General features: G+C 45.5%; 8 protein-coding genes across 10 annotated transcripts; 6 read left to right on the forward strand and 2 right to left on the reverse strand.

The window, feature by feature from the left end:
* Positions 1 to 53: 53 nt before the first annotated feature.
* On the forward strand, positions 54 to 1,707 carry LOC6532883 (mitochondrial E3 ubiquitin protein ligase 1). Of its 2 annotated transcripts, XM_002093583.3 has the most exons (4): positions 57 to 218; positions 284 to 867; positions 930 to 1,137; positions 1,465 to 1,707. In XM_002093583.3, exons 1-4 carry the CDS (start codon positions 114 to 116, stop codon positions 1,582 to 1,584), a joined length of 1,017 nt encoding a protein of 338 aa, XP_002093619.1. In that variant the 5' UTR covers positions 57 to 113; the 3' UTR covers positions 1,585 to 1,707. The 2 variants fall into 2 exon arrangements, with proteins under 2 accessions (XP_039229469.1, XP_002093619.1); XM_039373535.1 differs by lacking the exon at positions 1,465 to 1,707 and having other exon boundaries at positions 54 to 218; positions 284 to 871; positions 930 to 1,070.
* LOC6532884 (FGGY carbohydrate kinase domain-containing protein) lies at positions 1,616 to 4,049 on the reverse strand. Its single transcript, XM_002093584.3, has 5 exons — positions 3,703 to 4,049; positions 2,334 to 3,350; positions 2,200 to 2,274; positions 1,922 to 2,140; positions 1,616 to 1,860 (listed from the first exon to the last, which is right to left on the reverse strand). Exons 1-5 carry the CDS (start codon positions 3,886 to 3,888, stop codon positions 1,708 to 1,710), a joined length of 1,650 nt encoding a protein of 549 aa, XP_002093620.1. The 5' UTR covers positions 3,889 to 4,049; the 3' UTR covers positions 1,616 to 1,707.
* An 826-nt stretch (positions 4,050 to 4,875) lies between these two features.
* LOC6532885 lies at positions 4,876 to 11,214 on the forward strand. Its single transcript, XM_039373821.1, has 17 exons — positions 4,876 to 6,087; positions 6,142 to 6,333; positions 6,395 to 6,589; positions 6,644 to 6,810; positions 6,867 to 7,144; positions 7,202 to 7,454; positions 7,529 to 7,616; positions 7,924 to 8,313; positions 8,369 to 8,529; positions 8,584 to 8,861; positions 8,922 to 9,087; positions 9,147 to 9,236; positions 9,543 to 9,651; positions 9,705 to 9,899; positions 9,955 to 10,591; positions 10,679 to 10,931; positions 10,993 to 11,214. Exons 1-17 carry the CDS (start codon positions 5,892 to 5,894, stop codon positions 11,107 to 11,109), a joined length of 3,765 nt encoding a protein of 1,254 aa, XP_039229755.1. The 5' UTR covers positions 4,876 to 5,891; the 3' UTR covers positions 11,110 to 11,214.
* Positions 7,629 to 9,548, forward strand: LOC6532886 (gustatory receptor for sugar taste 64b). The gene is made up of 7 exons (XM_002093586.2): positions 7,629 to 7,864; positions 7,924 to 8,313; positions 8,369 to 8,529; positions 8,584 to 8,861; positions 8,922 to 9,087; positions 9,147 to 9,236; positions 9,298 to 9,548. Exons 1-7 carry the CDS (start codon positions 7,825 to 7,827, stop codon positions 9,391 to 9,393), a joined length of 1,221 nt encoding a protein of 406 aa, XP_002093622.1. The 5' UTR covers positions 7,629 to 7,824; the 3' UTR covers positions 9,394 to 9,548.
* A 165-nt stretch (positions 11,215 to 11,379) lies between the features above and the next one.
* LOC6532888 (gustatory receptor for sugar taste 64d) lies at positions 11,380 to 12,782 on the forward strand. Its single transcript, XM_002093588.4, has 4 exons — positions 11,380 to 11,574; positions 11,632 to 12,268; positions 12,330 to 12,582; positions 12,639 to 12,782. The coding sequence occupies exons 1-4, from the start codon at positions 11,523 to 11,525 to the stop codon at positions 12,756 to 12,758; spliced, it is 1,062 nt and encodes a 353-aa protein (XP_002093624.3). The 5' UTR covers positions 11,380 to 11,522; the 3' UTR covers positions 12,759 to 12,782.
* Positions 12,783 to 12,867: 85 nt separating this feature from the next.
* On the forward strand, positions 12,868 to 14,886 carry LOC6532889 (gustatory receptor for sugar taste 64e). The gene is made up of 9 exons (XM_015194189.3): positions 12,868 to 13,040; positions 13,098 to 13,165; positions 13,218 to 13,292; positions 13,349 to 13,735; positions 13,796 to 14,070; positions 14,128 to 14,282; positions 14,350 to 14,512; positions 14,567 to 14,656; positions 14,721 to 14,886. The coding sequence occupies exons 1-9, from the start codon at positions 12,868 to 12,870 to the stop codon at positions 14,802 to 14,804; spliced, it is 1,470 nt and encodes a 489-aa protein (XP_015049675.2). The 3' UTR covers positions 14,805 to 14,886.
* On the forward strand, positions 14,851 to 16,963 carry LOC6532890 (gustatory receptor for sugar taste 64f). 2 transcript variants are annotated; one of them, XM_002093590.4, is made up of 7 exons: positions 14,851 to 15,093; positions 15,196 to 15,281; positions 15,339 to 15,791; positions 15,843 to 16,114; positions 16,172 to 16,326; positions 16,382 to 16,634; positions 16,691 to 16,963. In XM_002093590.4, exons 1-7 carry the CDS (start codon positions 14,996 to 14,998, stop codon positions 16,781 to 16,783), a joined length of 1,410 nt encoding a protein of 469 aa, XP_002093626.1. In that variant the 5' UTR covers positions 14,851 to 14,995; the 3' UTR covers positions 16,784 to 16,963. The 2 variants fall into 2 exon arrangements, with proteins under 2 accessions (XP_002093626.1, XP_039229467.1); XM_039373533.2 differs by having other exon boundaries at positions 14,958 to 15,093; positions 15,843 to 16,326.
* On the reverse strand, positions 16,812 to 19,580 carry LOC6532891 (protein prune homolog 2). The gene is made up of 4 exons (XM_002093591.4): positions 19,339 to 19,580; positions 18,057 to 19,274; positions 17,885 to 17,995; positions 16,812 to 17,819 (listed from the first exon to the last, which is right to left on the reverse strand). The coding sequence occupies exons 1-4, from the start codon at positions 19,341 to 19,343 to the stop codon at positions 17,699 to 17,701; spliced, it is 1,455 nt and encodes a 484-aa protein (XP_002093627.1). The 5' UTR covers positions 19,344 to 19,580; the 3' UTR covers positions 16,812 to 17,698.
* Between the last annotated feature and the right edge of the window lie 253 nt (positions 19,581 to 19,833).

Below are 19,833 nucleotides of genomic sequence, written 5' to 3' on the forward strand. Positions count from 1 at the left end.
GCTCCGCAGGGCAATTCAGTATTTTATACACGTTACAAGGAACCAAAAACACAGCAACACTAAATAAACATATGTTTCTGTAGCGTAAAGTAAATAACATAGCATAACACAATATGGAATTCCTGCACGAATCCATTGCCCTGGGCGTAGATCTATTGATACTGGGCCTGTGTGCGCGCGAGTACGTGCACTACAAGCGCACCGCCCAGGTGCTCAAGGTGCGTATACGTGATGCATGCATTGCCTGGGACGCGTTTATTGAGTGGAGGCTGCTGCTTTTCAGGCGGCACCGCAATACAACATCGATGGGGAGCTGAAATCGGTGGTGGAGCGGCAGCGCGACAAGAAGATACCATATGCGGTAATCCGGGGCACTGTGACGCCCATCGGCGTGCCTTTGCGCAGCTCCCTGGTGCCCAGTGTGAGTGGCGTCCTGCAGATTGTGAAGCTCCACGAGCACAGGGTGACAAGGGGATTCGCCGGCTTCTGGACGGAGCACCACAAATTGCTGCACGAGTCCGCCAATGAGATGCCCTTCGAGTTGCGTAACCAGAACCATGGTGTGGAGATTGTGGACGCGTTGAGTGCCGCCGTTTTGGATGTGGACATGGTCTACGACAACTATGAGCCCTCGAATCTGTCCCTCTTCGACCATGTGTTTGGTTTCTTCTCTGGCGTTCGCCAGAGGGGATTGCAAACAACGGAGGAGGTTCTCAGGGAAGGCAGCTTCCTGACCGCTATAGGTGAACTGGAGTTGGATGGCAATACGCTGCGCATGCAGCCCTCCAATGAGGGACCCCTCTTCCTGACCACTGCCACCAAGTCCACGCTCATCAAGCGGTTCGAAGATGCCAAGGCAACGACAATGTGGGTAGTGCTCCTTCTGTTTGTGTGTCTACTTTCAATACTTTCTACTTAATCCATTCTAGACTTAAGCTGGTTGTGTGTAGCACCATCTCTGTTGTCCTGGTAGCCTTCATTGCCAAAAAGTTCTACCGCAAACGGAAACAGGAGCGGGAGGAGGCCAAAATCCGCGACCGTCTGGAGACGGAGCGCCGGGAACGAAGAGCAAGGAGTCGTCCTCACACGCTGTCCCAGGATCAACTCTGCGTGGTGTGCTCCACCAATCCCAAGGAGGTGAATACAAACCTTTAATTTGAACTGCGAGTTTACATAATGCTATGCTTTGGGGATCTCTATCTTTTAATTTAATTATTTACTCAGTTTCCCTATTTGAATTGATATTTGATGAGTTTATCAAATGAGAGCCGTATAAAAAGCGCCCACCAAGATAAGGGAAATATAACTTTAAATGCTTAAGATAATAACACCAAACGTCCGCATTGTAGTAAAGTTTTTACAATACGATGACCATAAACCTTGATCTAAGTAAAAGTATTGGTAGTGATGCAATATTAATATGATTACTATAGCTTCCTTTAATAAGAATGTCCTTTCTTCTAGATTATCCTACTGCCGTGTGGTCACGTGTGTCTCTGCGAGGACTGCGCCCAGAAAATCTCCGCCACCTGCCCCGTGTGTCGTGGTAGCATCGCCTCCAAGGCAGCCGCCTTCATCGCCTAGGAACCAACCAAATGCCAACAAGATCACCTTGTACCTGTGTGCACCAACCTTATATTTTGTTACAATGCTCATTGTCGGCATTTATTTTAAATTATTGAAAGTCTTGACATCGAAAACATAAAATCACTTAGTGTCGTCTCCCTGCATAATGCGCCTGTACTGGCGTTGGTTCTCCAGCAGCTGTAGGAACACCTTGTACTTGCGATTGTGGAACTCTATGGTGTCCGGGTTCGGCTTCACCAGCTGTCCAGTGCCACCCATGGCTTTTGAGGCGCTCTGCGAGCACAAAAAGTAGATTATAAACCAGTTAGATATTAAACGCCATTCTTAAGCTCACCTCCAAGCTGTCAAAGTGTCCGGAGGCAGCGGCACCCAAGGCAGCGGCTCCCACCAGAACCATTTCCTGTTCATCCGGAATCAAAGCGGGCAGATTGCAGATATCCGCATGGCACTGTACGTACAAGGGATTCTTGGCCAATCCGCCGCAGAAAAGCAGCGTTTGAAAGGGAGCTCTACCATACTGATAGAGGTTCTCGATAATGTGACGTGTGCCGTACTGAAATAATATCGAATAAATATCATAGTTTCTAACTAAATGATAGGTATGCAACTTACAGCCAGAGCTTGAACGAACGCCAAGTATTTGATGGCCAGAGATTCAGTTCCGCGCGTCATATCCAGACCAGTAATCTGAAAGCAATCATTTTCAATCAGTAATGAATAGGTTAAATAAAATTTATATTACTTACCACTCCTCGCAGCGTGGGATCGGCGATGGGCGACCGATTGCCATGCAAGTCCGGCCAGACATGGACATCCTGGGTGAGACAACCCACCTGGCTCAATCCTCGAGCTGCAGCCAGTTCCGGCAGCAACTTATTAAGATGCTGGTAGATAAACCTATCCTCTCCCAACTTGGCTTTCAGCTCAGCGTAGGATTCATGCGACTTGAGGACGTGATCCAGGAGGTGTCCGGCGATGCTCTGACCGCCCTCGTTCAGGAAGTAACCCGGAATGATGGCATCCTGATAGGGACCCCAAACACCTTGTGCGAAGCAGGCCTTCCGCGTGATGCTCATGTGGCAGGTGGATGTGCCGGCAATCAGCGCCATTTTACCCTGGACATCGTCGGCACCCTTGGACTCCTTCGAGCGGCAGCCAAACATTCCCAAGGCGCCAGCATGGGCATCGATTAGAGAGGTGCTGACCACAGTGCCGGCGGCTAAGCCCAATTCCCCGGCTGCCTTGGCAGTGAGTCCTTTGCCCACTACTCGGCCAGGAGGCTGGACATCACTGCCCAGTTTCTCGAAGTTATTCTGGGTCAACTCCTCCAAGTCGGCCTCTTTCAGGAACTCCTTGTTCCAGCTGCCATTCGCTGCATCGTAGTTCCACTTGCACACCACTGAGCAAAGTGATCGGGTATCCACACCAGTGGCTCTCCAGGTCAGAAAGTCGGGCAGGTCAAAGACCCGCCAAATCTTTCCAAAGGTCTTTGAGAGATTCCTCTTCAGCCACAGCAACTTGGGAACCTCCATTTCCAGCGAAACCTGACCACCCACATACTTGAGCAGCGGGTTCTTGAAGGCGTTTATCTCCTGGGTTTCCTGCTCGGCACGATGGTCCATCCAGAGTATTATGTTCTGCTCCGCATCACCGGACTTGCTCACTGTCAGCGGCGATCCCTGGGGGCCCAGAACCACCAAGGAGCAGGTGGCATCGAAGCCAATGCCCTTGACTTTTGACTTATCGACGCCGCCAATGACTTTCTGTAAAATCGGCACTGGGTTAATCTAATCTTCGCGAGAAACGTCGCCGAACGACAGGGGTTATCGCACAGAGCAAATATAAGATCATTACTGGGTTTATAGCGCCAAATTGAAGTTTTCAAAATATTATTTTTGGATTTTATATTGCAAATATTCCATGTATAAAGAAATCAAATCTCAAAATAGATTTTTTTAAAGTAAGCAACAATTCCAATAGTTTAATAAGTTATAAATTTAAGTGGTTCACTTAATTAGTTGATTATATATTATTATTATATTTAGAGCAAGTTCAAGCTATTTATGTTACCAGAACGGATCTATACTTCTCTCCAAAACACAAGTCTTTACTTGCCTTCACCACCTGGCAGATGGACTGCCATATATTATCGGACGACTGGTTGTAGTAGCCCGGCTCTGGGTTCCACGTTTGGATCGTCTGCACCGCCTGCTCCAGGACACGGCCATCGGAGGCCACCAGGGCAGCCCTCGCACTGCCCGTGCCCACGTCCACGCCCACAAAAAACGGTCCGGATGACATTTCCAAGTCGCCGCCTCCGTCACAGACGCCTCTAATCACCTTGGCGGTCAAATAAATGTTATTGGCTCGATGCGAAAACCCAAAACCCAGACCAAAAGCGAAGCGAAGTCGTCGAGCGTCGGACGCGAACTGATAAGCAACCTGATATGCGAATGCCCAGAGACCTTATACACCCATCACCCAGCAATCGTGTAAATTAGTCCAAGTACCGGTTTGTAAAGATCTCATTTGATTACTTATGTATGAGCGAGCTACTTTTATGAAATATCTTAATAAGTGAAATATTTATATTCTTAGATTTCGATAAGGTTGTGAGAGGTTATAAATACAGAGAATCCTACGCAATTTCAATTCTGATAAGCACTTTTTATATCACTTTCAGTTTAATTATAGGTTTTCCAAACATCACAGACACGCAACTAATTTTAATGAATTTAAGTACCAGTTCATTAAGCTTTATTAGTAGTTCTCAAATCCGGATTATTTTTAGTTTCATGTCATATGTTTCTGGTAATCTATTTAAATATTTTGATTTTTTTTAAGGGGGGGGTAGGGTTTTAAAGGGAGAAAAAAACAGGTTTTTACAGATTTTTTTTTGGGCGTACGGTAAAAGTAAATTTATTTCTGATTATTGTACATTAAAGAGTAGTATTTGAACTATATTCTGTGAAATATTGGTTGAAAAATATTGAAAATTGACCGAATGGCAGCAATTCTTCGTAGGCGCCTCAGAAAAAATACATTTTGCGGTGCACGTCATACCTCAGCACTGGATAATCTGATATGAAATACCCAACGTTTTTCCATCAATTTTTATGTCCCTCTAGGTATCCCTGTCGAGTTTTTCCATTTATTATAATTTTTGAACTTTTTACAAAACTTGAAAGTGAAAATACCGATTTTTGGCCAAAGTTCATGACTATTGTTGTTAATAATAAAAAAATTAAAATCAAAAACGAAAAAATCTCGACAGGGTTACCTCATAAATTATGTAAGGAAATACTGTAAAAAATTTGAGAACGATCGGTTGAATAGATTTTGAGATACAGAGTGCACCGACTCAAAAAACATCGATTTGAGAAAAACGTGTTTAAAGTTTTTGTTGCTGTCTTCCCTGCTGAGGGATTACTCAGGTTGTCGTTCGAGACCCGCCTACTTCCAAAGCTATATCTTTGTGAGTTTTGCTCCGATTGACTTCCTATTTACAGACAACAATCTTGAGTTACTATACTTTCATAATATGCAATTAAAAAAAATCACTTTTTTTGAACCCTCAAAACCCTACCCCCCCCTTAAGCCACAATCTAAGTAAGCCTATATCTTTTAGACACTTTTGTAAACATTTTTACATTTACCATAAGCTGTAATCTTTGGTTGTTTAATTTCTTGTGCACAATACTTCCGCTGCATCTTATAAAGCTCAAAAGCATTTAAACTAAAAATAACTTATTAAATTATTTAATACCGAAATTTGTAAGTAGAAGCGGGCACAGCTTGTTGTTTAGAAATTAGAAACTTTTAGCACTATGAAAGGCACACCTGATTGTTTTGAACAAACAATTATTTGAGCAATATTTTGCTTTGCTTGTTCATATGCGCAGCTTGTTTATCAGCGCAAACAAAAAGCACACGAATGTTTTTGCTTTTATTTTATTCCGACACCTGTCGCAGAACCAGTCGCCACGAGCTGCTCTCAGCCACTGCCCCAAAAATTGATTCACAAAATATTATTCAGCCTAAAAGTGGACCAACTAAAACCTAAATACATCACTAAAAACAAGATTCAGAACCTAAAATATTCACATATTTCACTTACCTTGGAGTGTCTCATAATTGTTGTTTACATACTCGGACTAGCTCAGTCCAAAGCCCCTAATTAGTGGCACTTCAGACGGACACCCTAGTACAACCAAATCCATTGTGGAGGGCTCAACTCCGCCCCTGACAAACCGTGGACATGTGGAAAGTTCGCATTTCGTGTCAGTGCAAAAAGGACCAGCGTCATGAAAGGACCCACTCTGAACTTACGAAAAACTCCCAGCAAGGATAATGGCGTTAAGCAGGTGGAAAGTTTGGCCAAACCGGAAACTCCGCCACCGAAGTTTGTTGAGGATTCCCACCTGGCATTCAATGTCTTGGCCAGCGAAAAGTTGCCCAACTATGCCAGTCTGGATCTATTCCATAGAGCTGTATTTCAGTGTAAGATTTAAAAAGTATTCTAAACCAACATTTAAATATTATTCTTTCATTTAGTGATGTTTTTGGCCCAATGCGTTGCCATTATGCCGCTGGTGGGCATTCGGGAATCTAATCCCCGCCGTGTTCGATTTGCCTATAAGTCCATACCCATGCTCGTTACCCTGATCTTTATGGCCGCCACATCCATACTGTTTTTGAGCATGTTCACCCACCTCATCAAAATTGGCATCACAGCTAAGAACTTTGGTAAGTTCAGTCAGCTACTATTATTAGCTGATAGTTAAAATGGGTATTTGTATTCGCCCAGTGGGTTTAGTGTTCTTTGGCTGCGTTTTGGCGGCCTATGTGGTCTTTATTCGCCTGGCCAAAAAGTGGCCAGCAGTTGTGCGGATCTGGACCAGAACGGAAATGGTCTTTACCAAGCCACCGTATGAAGTACCCAAAAGGAATCTTTCGCGTCGGGTGCAATTGGCTGCCTTGGCTATCATTGGCTTGTCCTTAGGTGAGTTTCTATCTTTATCATGATGTACTAAACTACCTATCTTCTAATTGTTAGGTGAGCATGCTCTGTACCAGGTATCTGCTATTCTAAGCTATACACGTCGCATTCAGATGTGCGCCAATATAACTACGGTGCCCAGTTTTAACAACTACATGCAGACGAACTACGACTACGTGTTTCAACTGCTGCCCTACAGTCCCATCATCGCTGTTCTTGTACTGGCAAGTTTCTCTTATCAAAAAAGTACTTTATATATTATTTACATTCTATATATTAGTTAATCAACGGAGCGTTCACTTTTGTGTGGAACTACATGGACCTGTTCATCATGATGATTAGCAAGGGTTTGTCCTACAGATTCGAGCAAATAACTGCTCGCATTCGCAAATTGGAACACGAAGAAGTCTCTGAATCCGTATTCATCCAAATCAGGGAGCACTACGTCAAGATGTGCGAGCTACTGGAGTTTGTGGACAGCGCCATGTCCAGTCTCATTCTGCTTTCGTGTGTCAACAACCTGTACTTTGTGTGCTACCAACTACTCAACGTTTTCAAGTGGGTAACCAAGAAAATATTTTCAAATCATTATAGATTTATATCTAATAATATTAGCAAACTACGTTGGCCCATCAACTACGTGTACTTCTGGTACTCCCTGCTCTATCTCATTGGACGCACGGCCTTTGTGTTCCTCACGGCAGCGGACATCAATGAGGAGTCCAAGCGAGGACTCGGAGTCCTCAGAAGGGTTTCCAGTCGCAGCTGGTGCGTGGAGGTGGAGCGCCTCATATTCCAGATGACCACGCAGACGGTGGCTCTTTCCGGCAAGAAGTTCTACTTCCTCACCCGACGCCTGCTCTTTGGAGTAAGTGCACCCAATGCATAAAGAATGCCAGTTTATGCTCACACCTTTGTATTTTCTTTACTCCACTACTATAGATGGCTGGTACCATTGTCACCTACGAGCTGGTCCTTTTGCAATTCGATGAACCCAATCGACGCAAAGGACTGCAGCCACTGTGCGCCTGATGGACAACAACAGCCACCACATCATCATCATCGCACTCCCCAAACCCACTCATTTGTCATGTCAGCTGAATGTGACAGGCGCCACTATTAGTTGTAAATACTTAGCTGGTAAATCGTTTAAAAGGGCCACGCCCCCCTTGGAAATATCGAGGGCACTTCGCACGCCAGATTGGCAAGTTGGTTGGTTAGTTAGTGCTAGTTTGGCCATGCCGCAGGGCGAGACTTTCCATCGGGCAGTCTCGAAAGGTGTGTCTATCACTTTAAACACTTTCTGATTAAACATTGAATAAAATATATTTTTGTAGTGCTCTTTATTACACAAATCTACGGCCTGCTTCCGGTCAGCAATGTCCGCGCTTTGGACGTGGCGGATATCCGGTTTCGTTGGTGCTCGCCTCGCATTTTCTACTCCGTTCTCATTGTGATTTTAAATCTCAGCGAATTTGGTGCTGTCATCAACTATGTCATCAATGTGACCATTAACTTTCACACCTCCAGCACGCTTTCGCTGTACATTGTCTGCCTGCTGGAGCACCTCTTCTTCTGGCGACTGGCCATCCAGTGGCCCAGGATTATGCGCACCTGGCATGGAGTGGAGCAGCTCTTTCTGCGCGTTCCCTATCGCTTCTACGGCGAGTACCGGATAAAGAGGCGCATCTACATCGTGTTCAGCATTGTCATGTCATCGGCTTTGGGTTAGTAGCTGCTTAAATAATTAACTTAAATTGAAGTGTTAAATAACCTTTTAAGTGGAACACTGTCTTCTGCTGGGCAACTCATTTCATCTGAGTAATATGGAGCGCACGCAGTGCAAGATCAATGTTACCTACTTCGAAAGCATTTACAAGTGGGAGCGTCCACATCTCTACATGATCCTGCCCTACCACTTCTGGATGCTGCCCCTCCTAGAGGTGTTTATCCTTAAAGCGTATCTAACTCTATAAAGCTAAAATAGTATTTTCCAGTGGGTTAACCAGACCATTGCCTATCCGCGCTCATTCACCGACTGCTTCATCATGTGCATTGGCATTGGCTTGGCCGCCAGATTTCATCAGCTCTACAGGAGAATCGCTGCCGTTCATAGGAAAGTGATGCCCGCAGTGTTTTGGACTGAGGTTCGGGAGCACTATCTGGCATTAAAGCGATTGGTGCATCTGCTGGATGCTGCAATAGCGCCACTCGTGCTCCTGGCCTTTGGCAACAACATGTCCTTCATCTGCTTTCAACTCTTTAATAGCTTCAAGTGAGTGCAGTTACCAATTTACAGCGTTTAAATCAATAATATAGTATAATTCTATTACAGAAATATAGGAGTGGACTTCCTGGTGATGCTGGCTTTTTGGTACTCCCTAGGATTCGCCGTGGTTCGCACTTTGCTAACTATTTTCGTGGCCTCTTCCATTAACGACTACGAACGCAAGATTGTCACAGCCTTGCGGGATGTGCCCTCCAGAGCTTGGTCCATTGAGGTACAAGTATCTTTTACATTTAATAGAAAATATCTAAAAGGATATAAGTTTATTTGCAGGTTCAGCGCTTTAGTGAGCAGTTGGGAAATGATACGACAGCTCTCTCCGGCTGCGGATTCTTCTACCTCACCCGCTCACTCGTCCTGGCCGTAAGATTGTCCAATAAAATAGTACAATTCATGTTGCTGACCATGTTGCACACCAATCTAGATGGGCACCACTATTATCACCTATGAGCTCATGATATCGGACGTTATTAACCAAGGTTCCATCAGGCAAAAGACTCAATACTGCAGGGAATATTAGATCCTGGAATTTAGCACTCGAATCTCCATTTCAAGAACACATTTAGTCATAAGTGTCACGCCCCAATGCAACCGCACAAAAACCACATTCGCGAGATCCTAATCTGCAAATAGTTCGGCAAACGCCCCTTGTTTGTGGCGTGTCCTTAGTCCTTACGACCTGAAGGACCTCTTTTCCATTTGCTACCCAACAGCCAAGCCATGCAGCAGTCGGGTCAAAGTAGCACCAAAAACACGCTTCAGCACGCCATCGGCCCCGGTGAGTGAGTTAAGGATTAGGGCTTGTAGTTTAGTAACTCGGTTATGGTTCAGTTCTGGTTATAGCCCAGTTCTTTGGAGTCCTGCCCGTTGCTGGGGTCTGGCCGAGCTCTCGACCGGAGAGGGTGCGCTTCCGCTGGATATCCTTGTCGCTGCTTGCTGCTCTCATCCTGTTTGTTTTCTCCATCGTGGACTGCGCCCTATCCTCGAAAGTGGTGTTCGATCATGGTCTGAAAATCTATACCATAGGTGAGCTCACTATATTTTCCATAGCTTACTGACCAGCAATCCTTTCCCCATCCAGGATCTCTCAGTTTCAGCGTGATCTGCATCTTCTGCTTTGGGGTCTTCCTGCTGCTATCACGCCGCTGGCCATACATCATCCGTCGCACGGCGGAGTGCGAACAGATCTTCCTGGAGCCGGCGTACGATTGCAGCCATGGACGTGGCTACTCCAGTCGCCTTCGCCTCTGGGGAGTGTGCATGCTGGTGGCCGCTCTGTGTGAGCACTCCACCTATGTGGGCAGTGCGCTGTACAACAATCACCTGGCCATCGTGGAGTGCAAGCTGGATGCGAACTTTTGGCAGAACTACTTTCAACGGGAGCGACAGCAGCTGTTCCTGATCATGCACTTCACCGCCTGGTGGATACCCTTCATCGAGTGGACCACCCTGTCGATGACGTTCGTGTGGAACTTTGTGGATATCTTTCTCATACTCATCTGCCGCGGCATGCAGATGCGGTTCCAGCAGATGCACTGGCGCATCCGGCAGCATGTGAGGCAGCAAATGCCGAATGAGTTCTGGCAGAGGATTCGCTGTGATCTCCTGGACCTCAGTGATCTGCTGGGCATCTACGACAAGGAACTATCCGGCTTAATAGTTCTGTCCTGTGCACACAACATGTACTTTGTGTGTGTGCAGATTTATCACAGCTTTCAGTGAGTTGATTGAATTGAATGATTGATTGAATTAAATTTTATTTTGAATATCTATGGTATACATTCTTAACCATTGTATTGCTTCAGATCCAAGGGCAACTATGCGGATGAGTTATATTTCTGGTTTTGCTTGTCCTATGTGATCATTCGCGTACTAAACATGATGTTCGCCGCATCCTCTATTCCCCAAGAGGCGAAGGAGATATCCTACACCCTGTATGAAATACCCACTGAGTTTTGGTGCGTGGAGCTCAGGCGACTGAATGAGATTTTTCTATCCGACCATTTCGCACTCAGTGGCAAGGGATACTTTCTGCTGACCAGACGTTTAATATTTGCAGTAAGTTGGCCAGTACAGTAACACATTTTATTGCATTTTAAGCAACTCAATATGTGGATAGATGGCTGCTACTCTGATGGTCTATGAACTGGTGCTCATTAACCAAATGGCTGGATCCGAGGTGCAAAAGAGCTTTTGCGAGGGCGGCGTTGGCTCCTCCAAGAGCATATTCTCCTAGTTCTAGTTTCAAATATGCATTCATGTGCACCTTCTGTGTATTTTTTAATCGCACCTAATCAATCACCTGTCCGATGATATCTATGAATACAATGCGTGTCTGAAATGTTTGGTCGCAAGTGTCTCAATTATCACGTCCATGTTGAAGAGCCATTTGTCTGTCCATGGACTTCAAATGGAGCGGTCAGTGCAGGAGAATACCCTGCATTATACCCTTGGCAATGGTGAGTTGGGTTCTCAGTTCTCCAGATCTCTTACCTTGCCCTTCCAGTGCTCATCGTAGCCCGGATTTTCGGCGTTTTTCCGCTTTCCGGGATAAATCCCACTGGAAAGCCGGAAAATGTTCGCTTTCGCTGGTTTTCCCCCTTCATTCTGTTTTTCGTGGTGGCATTCACATTTGTCATCGTTGACTTTATGCTCTCCACTAAGATTGTGCTGAACGACGGACTTCAGCTGTATACCATAGGTAAGATCTATCTTTCAAATTAGTTTGCTTATATACCTTTCCTGCACTGTTTCGCAGGCTCTTTAAGCTTTAGTGTGATTTGCATATTTTGTTTCGGATCCTTCATAAAACTGGCCCGCCAATGGCCCCACATCATCCGGGAAACCGCGCTATGTGAGCGTATCTTTCTAAAACCCTGCTATGCGAGCCAAGAAGGACTCAATTTCAGTCGATTTCTAAGGCGTTGGGCATTAGTCCTGCTGCTGTGTGCTCTATGTGAACACCTAACCTATGTGGGAAGTGCGGCTTGGAGTAACTATGTGCAGATTCGCGATTGCAATCTGATAGTGGGTTTCGTGGAGAACTACTTTCTGCGGGAGCGACAGGAGGTATTCTCGGTGGTTGATTACCATGCCTGGATGGTGTTCTTCATAGAATGGAACACCATGGCCATGACTTTTGTGTGGAACTTTGGCGATATATTCCTGTTTCTCATGTGTCGAGGCTTGAAGATTCGTTTCCAACAACTGCACTGGCGTATTCGCCAGAATCTGGAAAAGCCTATGGCCAAAGAGTTCTGGCAGGAAGTGCGCTCTGACTTCTTGGATCTGGACAATCTGCTGAAGCTCTACGACAAGGAGTTGTCTGGATTGATTCTGGTCTGCTGCGCCCACAACATGTACTTTATTTGCGTCCAAGTCTACCACAGTTTTCAGTGAGTTCTAAGCTGCTTTTATATGTACCATATATTCAAAATATTTTCACTTTAAAAATAGAGTCAAAGGAGCCTTCATGGATGAGCTGTACTTCTGGTTCTGTTTGCTCTACGTGATCAGCCGCTTGATGAACATGATGCTGGCCGCTTCCTCGATTCCGCAGGAGGTCAAGGATATATCGAATACCCTGTACGAGGTTCGTTCGAGTCCTTGGTGCGATGATCTGGAGCGCCTAAGCGAAATGCTTCGCAATGAAACCTTTGCACTCAGCGGAATGGGATACTTCTTTGTAACCCGCAGGCTCATCTTTGCTGTGGGTACTAGAACAGAGATATCTTTAGATATCTTCAAAAACCCTTTTCCTTTTAGATGGCTGGTGCTTTGATGGGCTACGAGCTGGTGCTCTTCCGGCAAATGGAAGGTGCCGTGGTGCAGAAAAGTATTTGCAGCCGCGGAGCCGGCTCCTCCATGAGCATTTTTTTCTCTTAGCCCCTCTTAGCACTTCGTTTTCATTAATATATACTACATACATAAGTCCGTCGAGAGCTGTTTACTTCGCATTTGCACAAGATTATGCACAGATAAGCGCACAATTGGCATGGGGCCAACAATTAGCACTAAAGAGTGGAAATTTGCGGGTTTGCCACTTGTCTGCGGAGGATTAGTTGTCAGTCGAGCACGGAACATGGCCAGAACCACTGGGGATCCTGCCAGGCGGCGCAGGTGCATAGCTCGCATCAAGTTCTGGCGAAGATCGCGCGTGGGCAGCGAGTAGGTGGATTCTGTTGAGTTTGTTTTCATTTTAATCGGATTGCTTATGATTACCAGCACAACCTTGGGCACCATTAAATACAGAGTCGTCTCGAAATCTACCAAGCAGTTTAAGCTTTCTTTGAGTAAGTTTTCTATCTGTTTTCCTCAATAACTATTATTTATTTAACTCTTAAGTAAAAGCTTGGCTTCTGCGGTTCCGACAGGAGGATTATAAATACAGTGGATCTTTTCAGGAAGCCATTAAGCCCGGTAATGCTTTTAAGCTTATTAAATTTTCTTTAACTTATCATACAAGTTTTTTCCAGTGCTCATAATCGCACAGATCTTTGCTTTAATGCCAGTTCGAAAAGTGAGCTCCAAGTTCGCCGAGGATCTGACCTTCACCTGGTTTAGCATGCGAACCTATTACGCCCTGGTGACCATCCTGTGCTTTGGGATCAGCTCCGGTTATATGGTGGCCTACGTGACGAGTGTGTCGTTTAATTTCGATTCGGTGGAGACGCTGGTCTTCTACTTGTCCATATTCCTCATCTCATTGTCGTTTTTTCAACTGGCCAGAAAGTGGCCAGAAGTGGCTCAGTCCTGGCAGTTGGTGGAGGCCAAGTTACCACCACTGAAGTTGCCCAGGGAGCGCAGATATCTGGGCCAGCACATCAACATGATCACCATCGTGGCCACCACTTGTTCTCTGGGTAAGCAATAATTTTTTTTACTATCTACTTAATTACTTAACTTACTGGTTACTTTTCAAGTGGAGCACATTATGAGCATGTTGTCCATGGGCTACTATGTCAACTCCTGTCCACGATGGCCACATCGCACCTTAGACAGTTTCCTCTACTTGAACTTCTCCTCGGTGTTCTACTTCGTGGACTACACCCGTTTCCTGGGCATCGTGGGCAAGGTAATCAATGTACTGAGCACTTTCGCCTGGAACTTCAACGACATCTTTGTGATGGCGGTTAGCGTGGCTTTGGCTGCTCGCTTTCGTCAGCTTAACGACTACATGATGAAAGAGGCTAGATTGGTAGGAATTCGCTTCACAGAAAATAACTTCGATGAATTTAAGTTCTCCCGTGTTTAGCCCACCACTGTGGACTATTGGATGCAGTGCAGGATTAACTTCCGCAACCTTTGCAAGCTGTGCGAGGAGGTGGACGATGCCCTGTCCACCATTACCTTACTCTGCTTCAGCAACAATCTGTACTTCATCTGTGGCAAAATCCTCAAGAGCATGCAGTGCGCTGTTTAATCATTCATTTTTTAATATTTATTTGATAATGAATTTGTATCTTTTTATTTCTAGGGCCAAGCCGTCTATACTGCATGCCCTGTACTTTTGGTTCTCACTGGTCTATCTACTTGGTCGCACCCTCATCTTGTCCTTGTATAGTTCCAGTATAAACGATGAGTCCAAGCGACCTCTAGTCATCTTTCGCTTGGTACCCAGGGAATATTGGTGTGATGAGGTTGTAACTATTTCCTTATACCAGAAACTTGTATAATCCCTCACAACTTTGCAGCTAAAGCGCTTTTCGGAGGAGGTTCAAATGGACAATGTGGCTCTGACAGGCATGAAGTTCTTTCGCCTGACACGCGGCGTTGTCATTTCGGTTTGTTTACCAAAAAAAAAGTAGTGGCAAAATATCCAATTATAGGACTATACTATATCCGTAGGTGGCCGGCACAATTGTGACCTACGAACTCATTTTGCTGCAGTTCAATGGCGAGGAAAAGGTGGCCGGCTGTTTCGAAAGCTGAATTTTGTGGGAGTGGCAGGGGGTTAAGTCCGCAAAATATATACTTTGTTGTTGCTGTTCCTTAATTATAGATAAGTGCAAAACAACAGGTGTTTCTAATAGTCATTGGGCACCCACAATGTGGCGATTCAGTTGGCTTGGCTAATCCTTTGAAGCAGTTTGCCACTGCGAGTGGAATCAGTAGGTCCTAGGATGAAGATCCTTCCGAAGCTGGAGAGCAAGTGGCGCCGGCTGAAGAAGAGGGTGACCAGGCCATCACTGGTTAGGAAACTGGATTTGGTTCACGAGAGGTGGGATTTGGTATCTTAGAAAAAAGGTCCTAGAAGCGAACTTGAAATACCTGAACATTATATGTTATTTATTCTTGGTATAATACTATAACATTATTTCAGTGCCCGAAAGAAGGCATTTCAGGAAAGCTGTGACACCTACAAAAATCAGATTGAAAACGAGTACGAGATAAGAAATAATTTGCCCAGTAAGTAATGCTTAAACTATTAATATAAGTAAAATGTAACAATCCTAGTTCTAATAGAGCTGTCCCATGGCGACAGGGAGGCATTCCTCAGCGATGGAAGCTTCCACCAGGCGGTGGGCAGAGTGCTCTTAGTGGCGGAGTTCTTCGCCATGATGCCAGTCAAGGGAGTGACAGGAAAACATCCTTCCGATCTGAGCTTCTCCTGGCGCAACATACGCACCTGTTTCAGTCTGCTCTTCATCGCCTCGAGCTTGGCCAACTTTGGACTGTCATTGTTTAAGGTGTTAAACAATCCGATTAGTTTCAACAGTATTAAGCCCATCATATTCCGAGGATCTGTCCTGCTGGTCTTGATAGTGTCGCTTAATCTGGCCAGGCAGTGGCCCCAGTTGATGATGTATTGGCACACGGTGGAGAAGGGTCTGCCGCAGTATAAGACGCAGTTGAGCAAATGGAAGATGGGGCACACCATTTCGATGGTTATGCTGCTGGGCATGATGCTATCCTTTGGTAAGTAATATACTATACTATATACTCATGAAACCCCTAATGCCAACACAGCGGAACATATCCTGAGCATGGTATCGGCTATAAACTACGCCTCTTTCTGCAACCGCACCGCCGATCCCATTCAGAATTACTTTCTGCGCACCAACGACGAGATCTTCTACGTGGCCAGCTACACCACAGCTCTGGCCTTGTGGGGTAAATTCCAGAACGTGTACTCCACCTTCATATGGAACTACATGGACATGTTCGTGATGATTGTGAGCATTGGACTGGCCGCAAAGTTTCGCCAGCTCAACGATGATTTGCGAAATTTCAAAGGAATGGTAAGCAAATGTATATTGAAACCCAGCAAATGGCAGAGAAGCAATAACTTCTTGCAGAACATGTCACCAACTTACTGGTCAGAGCGTCGTATTCAGTACAGGAATATATGTATATTATGCGACAAAATGGACGATGCCATATCACTCATAACAATGGTGTCCTTCTCCAACAATTTGTACTTCATTTGCGTCCAGTTGCTGCGGAGTTTGAAGTGAGTAGTTAAACCTAATAGCTTTCAGTTCATCAGTTTATACATACCTTCATAGCACTATGCCTTCGGTGGCCCATGCTGTGTACTTCTACTTCTCGCTCATCTTCCTGATTGGTCGCACTCTGGCGGTTTCACTGTACTCGTCGAGTGTGCATGACGAATCCAGGCTGACTTTGAGATACCTACGTTGCGTGCCCAAGGAGTCCTGGTGCCCGGAGGTGAAGAGATTTACGGAGGAGGTAATAAGCGATGAGGTGACCCTCAGTGGCATGAAGTTTTTCCACCTCACAAGAAAGCTGGTGCTAAGCGTAAGGCTATAAAAATGTGAATCTATTGATATAGTTTATATAGTGTATCCATTTAGGTTGCTGGAACCATCGTCACCTACGAACTGGTGCTCATCCAATTTCACGAGGACAACGACCTGTGGGACTGCGATCAGAGCTATTACTCATAGGAGGACGATTATGACAAGTGTTATTGCATAATAAATAAAAAATCATCTTGCACTTTATTATTATTGTTTGTTTAAAGCGGTAAAAGGAAACCAACAAAATGTCGCTCTTAATATCAATCGGTTACATTGCCTAATTGTACGTCACATTATCCACTAGAGAGATTCTACGTGTGTCCGTGTGTAGATTTCACAAAGAATGGTCGCTAGTTCACTTACAGGCTAATCTGCTAACTCTGATGGTGGATGAGATAAATGGGGCACCTACTGTCCACTGGCATGGGGTCTCTCATGTGTCAGCGAAAGTGTCGTGCTTGGAACGCTTGGAATATACAATATGCGATATAAGATGCAAAATTCAGCTAAAGATTTTCAATTACTTATGTTTAGGTTCAGTTTTAGTGTTATGCTTCTGTTCCAACTTCGTGTTTTCTCTGTTTGCCACTACAAAGGAAAGGTAACATGTACGGAAGGTTGGTGGTTTCTGGTTGCATATGTATGTTCCATTATAAAATATATATGAAGCGGAAGCTACACGTTAACTACATGATATCATTATGTATGTGGGTGTATATATAGGATCCTAACACATATGAGTCTGTGTCTAATACAATTTCTACGACTGCCAATAAAGAACTACAAAAACTTGTTCGATGTTTTGCTGAACGCCTTCACGCTTCACACAGAAAAATGCAGGGGGGATTTCGAGTTGGCTGAGAGAAGGCAAAAATAAAGTATCACAAAGATTGAGATCTTAAATTAAAGCATAGCGAGAGAGCGCAAACGACCGGTTTGGAGGATTTGCCTCAGTTCTTATTGAAGATGGGGAATGCAGAGGCTCGAGTAGCGAGTGTGGCATGAATGCGTTAAGTTTGCATTAGCGTTTTGCGTTTAACAAGTCTGGGGCATCGCTGGGCCTCAGTGCCGCTTGGCGTCGTATTGCTTGACCTTTTCCGGAATGGCCGCCTTCTCCACGACCACGTGCATGCCCAGTTCCTCCAGGGACTTTACGTAGACCAGCTTGCGCCAAAACTTTGTGCTACAATCGATAAATCAGTAAATACTGATTAATATCTAAATTTAACAATGATAATTATTACTCACCTCACAAAAGGCCGCGCCATCCAGACCAGCGATTTTATCCAGAATGTCGGGTGCACCAAATACATGTGCTTGAGGCTTTTGCGAAGTCGGCGATCAAGCAGCTGATAACACCTGCATCATTAACATAACGCAGCATTAGAAACCTCTTAAAAACTAAAGCAGAACAACTTACCGTTTGAGCCAGGGAAACGGCGGAACGTTCCGCCTATTGGAGCCGCCATGCAGATAGATCAGCACATAGTCATCAGTGACCAACTGTTCCAATGTCTTGACCACGTAGAGAAACAAATTGTCCATCACATAGCTGTAGTCAGCCCTCGACCTATCCGGCAGGTGACAGGCGCAAAAGATGACTATGGCGTTCTGGCCGCCAGATTTGAGATAGCCGCCATGGGATAGCACACGCTTGTAGGGCTCTATGACGCGCATGTCGATCTCCCGGGTGCGTCCATCCGGTAAAGTGATCTTCTGCCAATTCCGCGAATCACGTCGCTCTTCAGCAGCCGTATACTGCGGCAGAGTTGAGGCAGCCGTGGCCGATGCCGGAGCATTTGGCGTGGGCGTGGTGGCCAAACCGAACTCCAGGTCCAGTTCCAAGTCGTCGTCGTGATCGGGCAGCAGTTCTGGACCCTCGCAATCGTCGTCGTCATCCTCCCCGTCTAAGCCATCAATCAGCGAGCTCGATGGACTTAAGGAGGCCAAATTGTGCTCAATGTCCTCGTCATCGTCGAAGCTGTGATTGGAGATCGAATCCAGGCTAGATATGTCCTCGCCACCAGGGAGAGTAGTCGTTCGCTTGGATTTCTTGCCATTGCCATTGGGCATCAGGGAAACGGACTGAAAGTTGGACTCCACAGCGGCCAGGTACTGCGACACATCCGCATCTGACTCGCTGCTCAGGATATCCGGACTGTTGGCCCGTAGCAAGCTAACCTTGGCGGTCTGCGGCTTGTTCCGGGATTGATTCAGGTTGTTTTTCACCTGCACCGTCTCCGTGGTGGGCACTACGTCCGGGAAGTTGCTCCTCGGCGTCTGTTTCTCTTGCTTCTTTAGCTGAAATGGCTCCGAGTCGGAGTCCGTGTTGGTTGGCGACATCAGTGGATGGCTGTTGGCCAGGGTGCGCTCGATGGTGTTGTGTCGTTGTGGCATTGCCTCCAAGGGCAGCAGCTCCGGACGCAGTATTCTGTTGTCCAGCGTGGAGGTCGTCTTGAACTCCAGTTCCTTCTTATCGTGATCCTGCTTGGCCTGCTCCAATTCCAGGATATTCTTCTCCGGCGCGGTGGGCACAACATCATCCGCCAGCGGCGAGACGCCCGTTGAGTCCGTCGGCGTCTCCGAGATGTCCATTTTGCTCTCTGACTGCGAAGATTCCGATTCCGCGTAGTGCAAACTGTAAATCGATTAGTCATATCTTAGTCAGTCGCCTTTTTGTTTTCGTGCAAAGACCCATTTACCTCATAGTTTCCAGTATAATTTGTGTGGCTAGTGCGAAATTTCAAGGGCGCGCTCATCTAGACACTCATCTAGTCGCTCCGGGCATCAGTGCTGGGTGCATAAGTCAGACTTTTTGGACAAAATTCGCTGATATTTAAATGCCAGTAAACAAAATTTCGAGAGGGCTCCAGCAGCGAGGTTACCAGATGTTCGCGAATGTGTGTGTGGGTGGTAGTGTTGCGAAACGTGGGTTTTCCATGGAGATGTGGCAGGCCAGTCGCAGTTTTTAAATTTTAGAAACAATTTTAATGATGAAGACATTTTCACTTCCAGCAATTTATCTTTAAAATTTTTAAACAATTGTTAAACAAATTTATTAATAGTTTAAGTTACTGAACAAAATACTTGGGTACACAAATGTGAAATATTACGCCAATTTAGAAAAAGTATAGTTAAGTTAAGTTAATTATAATTTAAGTTGTGTTATAACCGCTATTAACAAATGTTTTTCTTGC

This window comes from Drosophila yakuba, chromosome 3L (genome assembly GCF_016746365.2).
Source record: "Drosophila yakuba strain Tai18E2 chromosome 3L, Prin_Dyak_Tai18E2_2.1, whole genome shotgun sequence".
Lineage (NCBI taxonomy): Eukaryota > Metazoa > Arthropoda > Insecta > Diptera > Drosophilidae > Drosophila > Drosophila yakuba.